This window comes from Zerene cesonia, chromosome 18, assembly GCF_012273895.1.
Source record: "Zerene cesonia ecotype Mississippi chromosome 18, Zerene_cesonia_1.1, whole genome shotgun sequence".
In the NCBI taxonomy this organism is placed as follows: Eukaryota; Metazoa; Arthropoda; class Insecta; order Lepidoptera; family Pieridae; genus Zerene; species Zerene cesonia.
Window position 1 is genome coordinate 6,533,123 of NC_052119.1, and position 9,985 is coordinate 6,543,107.

General features: G+C 33.5%; 1 protein-coding gene across 1 annotated transcript in view; it reads right to left on the minus strand.

Moving 5' to 3' along the window:
* The window catches only part of LOC119833764 (toll-like receptor 7), a 4,503-nt gene extending 1,392 nt beyond the window's left edge, over window positions 1-3,111 (minus strand). Inside the window, 1 exon segment of the mRNA XM_038357935.1 lies at window positions 1-3,111. This exon segment is cut by the window's left edge and continues 17 nt beyond it. Coding sequence (XP_038213863.1) covers window positions 1-2,824 — 2,824 coding nt within the window. The 5' untranslated portion in view covers window positions 2,825-3,111.
* Between the last annotated feature and the right edge of the window lie 6,874 nt (window positions 3,112-9,985).

Below are 9,985 nucleotides of genomic sequence, written 5' to 3' on the forward strand. Positions count from 1 at the left end.
CACCGTTCCAACACCACACGTCGGTAATGTCAACAATTTTTTGTGCATTCTCAGCCAAATACGAAGTCAGTTCTTGCAAGTAACGGCATTTGCATGACCATAAATTATTACCGAGCGATAATGCTCTCAAATGGGGACTACTACTAAGCGTCCACACATCAAAGTCCACTAATCTATTCCCATCTAAGCGTAACATTTCTAACGACTTCAAAGAGAGAAATGATATGTTTGCGATATGACTTATTAAATTATTTTGTAGGAACAGTTCTTTCAAACTACTCAGTTGATGAAATTCGTAGCCGTTTAGTTCTTTCAATTTATTGTTACCTAAATGTAATATCTCTAAAGCGTTGAGGCCCGCAAAAGTTCTGTTTTGAATATTATCTACATTGCTATTATTAACATAGAGTGACCTCATCTTTTGTCGTCCAATAAACACGTGATTCTGTAACTCTTTTATGTTATTACCATCTAAGAATACCTCGGTTGCATCCATGGGTATTTTATGTGGTATCTCCATGGACGATTGGCCCGAACAGTCGATGACATTAGTGTTCCATAATGGGTCGTGATAGCAGGTACAATTTTGTGGACAAGTCATTTCACAGTCACACGCGTCGTAATCACAGCAATGGCAAATTGCAAAACAATGAGTTTCGTATTCGCACAAAAAGTCCGATGTTTTGAGGTTAGGCAATGGTATATGGGTTCCACTACGGGTGTTTGTCATTTTACACATAACATTTTCCAAGTCCATCACACGCGGGTACTGTCGCATCGCGGTCATATTGTTTATTATTGGAAGCCACTCCATCGTACAGTCACACTGGAATGGATTACCGCCGACATAAAACTCCGGCAGCGTTCTATTACCGGGAACTGTTGATAACCGTAAACTATTTAATTCTAAATGCACTAGTTCGTTGGCGTACATGTCCACACGCGTCAAATTCTTTTTATCGAAAAAAGTGTTCACATGAATACTATTCAAATAATTGTTATTAATAAAAAGTAACTCGACACTGTTTGGTATGGCCATAGGCGATATTTCCACTATTCTATTGTGACTAACGTCCAAAGTTTTAATATGAATTTCGTCTTGTAATTTATAATAGTTGCCCAAATGTTCTATAAAATTACCATGAACGTCCAACCACTTTAAATTACTAGGCACAAACGCGTAATCGAACCACACAAGATGATTTTCGGATAAGTTGAGCCACAGCAGACTGGATAAAGTTGAAAACACACCGTTGATGTCCGTCAAAAAATTTCCATCTAGTCTTATAGCTTCTAGTTGAGCATTACGAGTGAATGTCCCTCTTTCTATGGCTTGAATTTTATTTTTTGCAATATTCAGCACTTGTAAGCTTGGTAAATCCCAAAACATGCCAACACTCAAATTTCCAATCTGATTATCGATAAGTCTTAATCCGGTTAATTGATTAAGGTTCTTAAAGGAACCATTTCTAAAGTCTGATATTTGATTTTCGCCTAAATCTAGAGTCTTCAAAAAAGGCAACTCCCATAAAGCATCCGGAACATCAAGTAATTGATTAGAGCTCAAATCCAATTCTTTCAAATCGGAACAATTTTTAAAAGCTTTTCTATCAATATTCACCAGCAAATTATTATTAAGGGTTAACTTGCTTAGAACAAACAAGCCATTAAATAGGTTTTCGTCGATTGTATGTAAACGATTTTCGGCTAAATTTAATGTATGTAAATTGTACAAAGGCAGGAAAGCATTGTCTTCGATGTATCCGATTGAGTTGTTTTTCAAGTTTAATATTTGTAATACAAACAGGTCTTTGAATGTTTTCCCATCAATTCGTGTTAACGCATTGTTCGACAAATTTAAAACTATTAGGCGAATCAGACCGAGAAATGTTCCATCATCAACGTGATTGCTGGTAAGCTGATTACTCGACAAATCCAAAACAATCAACTGTTCGAGCCGATTAAAAATTCCACCTGCTAATTCAAACAGAGAATTGTCATTGAGGTAGATTTCTCTTAGCTCTCTCGCATTCGCGAATATTCCAGCAGGTAATGTATGTAATCGATTATGTGATATGTTGAGAACCCTCATAGATACAAGGCCATCAAATGCTTCGCTTGATATGTCCGTTATATTATTATGTTGTAAAAATAGATGCTGCAAACTTCTTAATTTTAAAAGTTCCGAGTCAGCTGGTAGTGATTTAATTTCATTGTGGCTTAAATCCAAGTTATGAAGGTTTGAGCCACAGCCTTGTCCAAATCCAATCTGGCCGACAGTCCTTATTCTATTATGCGTCAAGTTCAAAGTGTTCAAGTTATCCAAAGAACAGAACACGCCGGAAGGAACAAACTTGATGTTATTTTGAGCGAGATCTAACGCCTGCAATTCCGATAATCCATTGAACGAGTTCAAAGATAACTCGAGATTCTTGGTAGGACTCCACTCAAAGTTTTTCGATCGAAGCTTTAGCCTCCTCAATTTTCTTAAATCATTAAATGTGTTGTTTGGAATGTGTAGTAGTTTGCAGTTACTAATTGATAATTCTGTGAGACCGACGATGGAGCTAAAATAATGTGCCCTCAATGTGCTTTCAAACAGTAGGAGATGATTGCACTCAATAGCCAAACGATGTACATCCGTAGACACTGAAGTTATGCTACTGCCATCAGATTCAAGAGTCCGTATTTTACACAGTACGCTGCTTTCAGAGTCTCTTTCGTTAACTCGAACACATTTGTCTGAGCCGTAGGGGAACACGGCCGATCCGAGTTGTAGCAACGCACAAAGCACAGCCGTTACACTGAACATTATCACAGACATATTTTTTCCACAAATGAACGTCTCATAAACACTCTCCGTGGGTCGATATCACCATTTCCGAAACTAGGAACGTAGACCACTCAAACGAAGGATAAAAACTTGCTAACTTTTCACTTCACTGAAGTCCATTTTATCGTATATTAATTGTCCGTTGTGGATAACACCAATTTAATATTATATACATCGACAGGTTTGATACTTGATAGTTTTGTGTTATTAAATATTAAAAGCGTGTACGGAAAATCGGTGCGCGTTGTGACGCGACCTCACCGCGGCGCAGTTGCGTTGTGACTGTCAAGCGAAGTGCTTAGCACTTGGAAGTACTGACGAGGAACACGCAAGGAAGCTCCTCACCCCGCTCCCCGCAAAAGCTTTAACAATGAGAACACGTCGCGCCATCTAGTGAGAAGTAGCTATAAACACTTTTTTTAGATATCCTTTGACAATTTTTTGCAGCTTTCTTTTACCTGAGTTTTTGAATAGTTTTATTTTGACACAAAGCTTTTGAACCATACGGATCAAAGATAACGAAATTGTGCTTTATCTATTACAATCTAAAAATCGAATACAATATTTAAATAATGTTAATAACAAATATCAATATCCAACAAAACACTCACACTTTAAAATCAAAAATTCAAACTTTAATTTAAAAATAAAAAAATGCAACAAGCTTTCACTTATGTCTTTTTGATTGTACATTTAAGCCAAGATCTTCTCAAATATATTATAAAGCGCTAACAATATTATTAGCGAGTATCGTTTAAGTATAAACAATATATATACATAAAATGAAATATTTTATTAATGTCGCTATAATTATCATGTTTATGATATTTTTATTAAAGATTTCTTTGGACTTTTGATTACAACATCTTTTAAAAAGGCATTGTTCTTAGAGTATAATATGTTCGCGTTTCAATTATGACTATTCAAACAGAGATGGCGCTAGTTTCTATGCAACATCATACCTTCGTTTTGTATTACAGTATTTATTTATTAAATTTACCTCTTACTTGAGATTAAATGGTTATAATTATTTAACATTCTTAAATTGCAATTCTACTCAACTCGCTTTCTATGCTTTTGCAAAGTTATGTTGGTTTCACAAACCTCATAACATCTATACTAATATTATAAAGCTGAAGAGTTTGGTTGGTTTTTTGTTTTAACGCATCATCTCACGAACTACTGGTCCGATTTGAAGAATTCTTTCAGTGTTTGATATTGCCCATTTATTGAGGAAGACTTTAGGCTAATATATGTATCACGGGCGAAGCTGGGGCAGACCGCTATTGAGTGTATAAAACTCAAAGTACATCCTAACTGATCTATCAACGCACAGCCACTACACTTGTACACTTGTCCGGTCTGAATTTTGGCATGCACATTGCCACTATGCTATAGGAATCCGCTTAGAAAGGAATATGATAAGTTTTACCCCTTGAGGGGACAAAATGATGAAATGGCGATGCTGTGGGCATCAACAGCTAGTAATATTATAATATTGAATGTCATAGCATGTTAGTACTATGTACAAATTGCAATTATATGCTAGGGACGTATGTCAAACTCTCACAAACTGAATGATCAGATATTTATACATTGCAGAATAAAAAGGTGATGTTTCCATATAAAACAAGCAATAAGAATATTTTTTCTAGTATCGGCCAATAGTAAACAAATTATTCGATAGTACATACAAAGAACGATGAAATAAAAAATTTAACACAAAATGACTGTTTCACAGCGAGGATGCTTCGGCATTCAAATGTCTGATCAATCCATGTGTTATGCAAATAAAATTATGTGAACGTCAATATAACACACTTTAAAGTCAATCATCTAATACGAGAAATGTCTTACGAGGGAAACACGGGTATCTAGCTGTATAACATTTACATAAATCACTACAATGTGCTCATAAAAGCTATCAAGATGCTCTCGCATCTGAGAGTTTAGACGCATCAAAGACGTTTGCATTTTAGATTTCTTTGTTACGAGGCGGTTATCTGGAATATTTTTGTAATGGGAAATGCAGATGTGTTATCTAATGGTTATCATAATACATAAACGCTGTTCAATGTTGATTAACCACAACACCTTGTTGACTGTTTTTGTTGTACATTTTCTTATGACATAAGCGAGCACCGCCCATGAACATTCGTATAGGAAGTGCCTCTGCGAATGCGCTACCCGCTTTTAAGAGGTAAGGGATAAGGAAAGGATTGGAAACGACTGGAAAGAAGGAATGGACTGGGAAGGGTGAGGAAAAGGAAACGGGACCCCGGCTCTCCCACGAATCGTTGACACAGTGCCATCTTCAAAATATATTTTGCTTAAATATGTATGTGAGACGTTATACAAATCAATTAAACACGTAACCAATATAATATACTGCTTTCATAAAAATACAAAAAAATTAACATGCTCGTTTAAAATAAAACACGCATATTATGAATATTTAATAGCAGTCTAGATAATATAGATAATAGAGAGAAGCACATCGCCCCATTTACGAATACAAACACTTACAATGCCTTTTTAATATAACAAACAGTACATTGAAATTTTTAAATAAAATAAATTCAAGACTCGTACAAATACAGCTCCAACAAAACGCAAAACAAAACTCAACCAAGAAAACTCTTTAAATATACACGCGATTTATTCATTTGCATTTTACATAACGCCATTATATTTAAAAGCTAACATTTCAACTAATTTTCATAGTGACAAACTATTCAAAACACATACAAATATTTTATGTAGGTATATACACGCAATTCTCATAGAATTTCCAAAAATAAAATCTGACTTTACTGCCAGATGCATTCCAGCTAGCGTGTATTTCAATACCCTATGTGGATAGTACAAAGAGAATATTGCGAAGTTAAATTGTTAAGGTTCTATAGTTGGACGCTTGTCTTATATAATACTATATCAGAAAAACTTTGAGCGATTTGAATGTAAGTACTGCTGGTAGTGTTTATTATTGGCTGACCGCTTTGTTGTCAATTTTGAAAATAGTGATACGAGAATCACGCTTTCTCTTATAGATAGGGAAGCAAATCCACAAGGTTTTATTAAAATTAATAGAAATTCCATTTGTTTTTCAACCGACCACATTAAGAAGGAAGTTCTTTTGTGTGTATGATACCTTAGTACTTTTTACTGAGTGAAACGATTTTAAAGATTATTTTTATTCGAAAGCTTGTGCTTTCCGTGTAGTTCCATTTAAAGTTGATCAAGTTATTAGGTACGATAGTTTAATTGTTTTTGTAAATAATTACTATTTTATTAAACACTTTCTTCACATATTGGTACTCACAGAGTGATTTTTCTACACTCCAACAATTGTTCAAATAATTCCGTCGAAAATTTTTACAAGGCCTAAATTCAACAAACGGAATGTGTAATGCACTTAATAAATTACAAAGAAAATAAACCAACTAAAGCAAATTAAATAAAAATACAAGAAAAGAAAGTGCGTATACATTAAAACAGGCTATAAGCAAATTAGTGCATTAATTAAACACCAATTTGGTTCATGTAACCTCATTTCGTGCTGAGATATAATTAATTAAATGTTATCTTACAAATGTGAAATACAAATAAAGTTGACCCGAAGCCTTGCGTAAAACATTTACAGTTATTTGTAGGCTACTATATAAATTTAAATTGTGTATAAATCACTACATAGTGTAAAACAAAGTTCCCTGTCCCTATGTATGCTTAAATCTTTAGTTTTAAAGACGGATTTTGATGGGTTTATTTTTCATCTATTCACAGCGTGATTAAAGAAAAACGTTTATATGTATAACTAGCTGCGCCCCGCGGTTTCACCAGCGTAAGTCCGTATCCCGTAAGAATATCGGGATAAAAAGTTGCCTATATGTTATTCCAGTTGTCCAGCTGTGTACGTACCAAATTTCATTGCAATCGGTTCAGTAGTTTTTGCGTGAAAGAGCAACAAACACACACACATCCTTACAAACTTTCGCATTTATAATATTAGTAGGATAGTAGGATAGTAGGATAGGATAGGATAATATCTATTAAGCTACTTCGTTCGAATTAGCGCATCCAAAGCCATGGGCAAAAGCCATAGAAAGCTTTAACAATTAATAAATATGACGTTTAATTCGCATTGGAATATTTAATTTTCACTTGAAAGTGGTGTGATTTTAATAGCTCCAAATCTTCAGTATCACCTGAAACAATTTTTTTGTTATTTTTATTGACTGTTGTTATGAAATCAAAATTGTATGTAGTGCACACCATTAAGTCATCCATTAAGAAGTCAAACTAAAATCGTACTAAACAAATCCACATTCATTAAATTCCGTAGCAAGTTAATAAAACCAACGATAATTTCGTTCTCAAACTAAATGTTAACCCTTACACTGCTTCCGGTGTTACGTAAACACTCCGTAGAAAGCCTAATCTAACCCTCCATTAGCACTTCTTTGAAATGCAATTGTTTTTTCAATATTTAGTTCTCACAGTTACCGTGATTCACCTGACTTACCTACCTTACGGTTGATAAGTGATAATCCTAATCTGGGATAAGCCATTTCAAGCAGGATTCCTTTGTTATTGTGTCTTAAAATGTTCCCACCATTGCGTTTTGTTTTATAAAGTGTGAAACGAATTTAGATAATCTTCAAGGAAGGTGGGTGTGATGTCATAATTTTCATATAAAAAAGTTACTTATTTATGAATGAAAGCAAATTATTTTTTTTTTTCACATATCTGTGTAAAAATGTATTCTAATATAAGTATAATAGTATAATTGTGAACGTTTATAGTAGTGGTCGCTAATGACCTTGGATGTTAAAAAGCGACCTAAAATAAATAAATGAAAAAAAAAAAAAAAATGTCACAAAGATTTCCCATATTTATCAAGTTATAACGAAACTAGTGTTTCACCGATTTCATCGTCTAAGTTTTAGAGGAAATAGTATTCCTTGTGTTCCACAGATCTTATATTTATTATCACACTATATTAGATCAAATAACCCGCGTCATAACATGCCAAACTCCTTTCAAAATGGCGCATAAAACGAAAGTACTGGCACATAAAATGTACACCTCCAAATGAAAGAACGTAGCAGCGAACGGGTTACCTAGTATCAAATAAACATCGCCTGAGTCTATTAGGTACACGAGCACGCCCGTAATGTGTTGACATCATTATATACCCGCAATAAGAGCCTGACAATGCAGATACAATCCCTGTTTGGAAACGTTAGAGGGTTAAGCTAAATTTGTATGGAGAAGTTTGCGAATAAATTTAAACTTGGAATAGCTATGAATTTAGATACTCGTATAATTGAGCGTTTACAAGCACTACTTTTATAATTAATGTAAATGTACCTCTTATGTAACGTCAAAGTTCCTCTGTATGATTTCACGCCTAAACCGCTGAACCGATTTTAATGAAATTTGATATAGGGATAGAGTTGAAATTAAATAGGGGATATATCCAATGTTTATTGTATGATCGCGATAGCAATGTTTGTCGAGTACGTGCGGTGAAATATATATTTATAATAGATTTAGTAAATATAGTAATACTTTACTTATCTGTGTAAAAATAGAATTGAATCTTTATCTTGGATTTTTGCTACTTTATACATTATTTTTTAGTGGGTGGAGCCATTAATTAAGAGGAGGATTACATAATGTTATAGATTATAGATTTTAATACATTATTCTTTGAAGTAAATTCATTTTATGATATGAAAATAATGAGTACATTAATTGAATAGAATACAAGCTATTCGCCGGCGCCCATAGTACATACCTATATAGCTTATGCCACTCAATAAAGTTGCAGCTTTCAAATGGTAAAAGAATTTTTGAAATCGGTTCTTTAGTTTTTGTGTGAAAACATTACAAGCATACTTATATATAAACATTTCCTCTTATAATATATAAAAAGAGGAAATATTTTTTTATAGAACGTGATTCTTAAAAAACGTGAACGTTTCTTAAAAAAATCTAAATACAAAGTCCGTCTCTATACCATTACAGCACACAGCGTCCTCATATCTTCGGTAGTGTTTCCTGCTTCGACTATAGCCTTACAAAGAGATTACATACGTTATACACAAATAAATAACATCATAATGTCTGGCTATTGTGTACCAGTTAATACAAGTTCCCGCAGTGTTTTAATTCTTATTGATTTATTTTTACTACTGTTACGAACTGGTTAAAGCTAGGCTCCGAAATTCTCGCTATGTTTTGTTATGTTTTAATTTAAGGGCCAGGCCAAACATGCCATCTGCGTTAATATCAATAGTAACATATAACATATAGCTGACACCATAAAATGGAAATTCTTTAATCAAAGTCTACAGGAACTACCCTACAAACTATTTAACCCCTTCGCTTGTAGGATAGGTCCGATGTCATAAAGGCCTATAAACTATTTAGCATGTTGTAAAATGTTTTAGCACTCTCATATTAAGTGTTTTTTTAGAGATAATAGAAATATAAATGTGATGAATGACAGAAATTTAATATTAAATAGATTAAATAAAAACATGTATAAATACATGTGCTTTGAACTTTCTTCCAAAATTCGATATTAAATTCCAATCTATATTAAAATTAATCAATTATTATCCATCGATAGCTGTCTCTATATTTATTAAGTTGTTGTCCATAAGAGTGCTTTGTGCAAAAGTTGTGTAAAAGCGTGTCTTTGTTACCTCTTTTAATGTATTATGAACTAGTATAATTTTTGTTTTTCTACTGAGTGGTGGCAAAAACAAATATGATAAATTGTAAGAAGACATCCTCGTCTATATTTAGTGACTAAGTAAAGTTTTTTATGTATCGTACATGTCATTGTAACATACAATAAAGAAAATCAAAATATGTATATTTCATACCTTATTAGAACTAAATTGAACGACTTTGATAACTCAATAAGAATGTCCGTTAATTTATACAATTACTAGTGTGTCTCATACAACAAACTACATTCAAATTCCACATTGTTTATTCAACTTAGTTTCACTGAGGGAGCCTCGCCTGGAAACTTTAATTAATCAAGATTAATAGCTGACAATTTAGCACCGCCCCAAAGAATAGTAATTAGGTCGCAGACTCGGCAATCACGTGTATTTTTTCACAAAAACAGCCGTT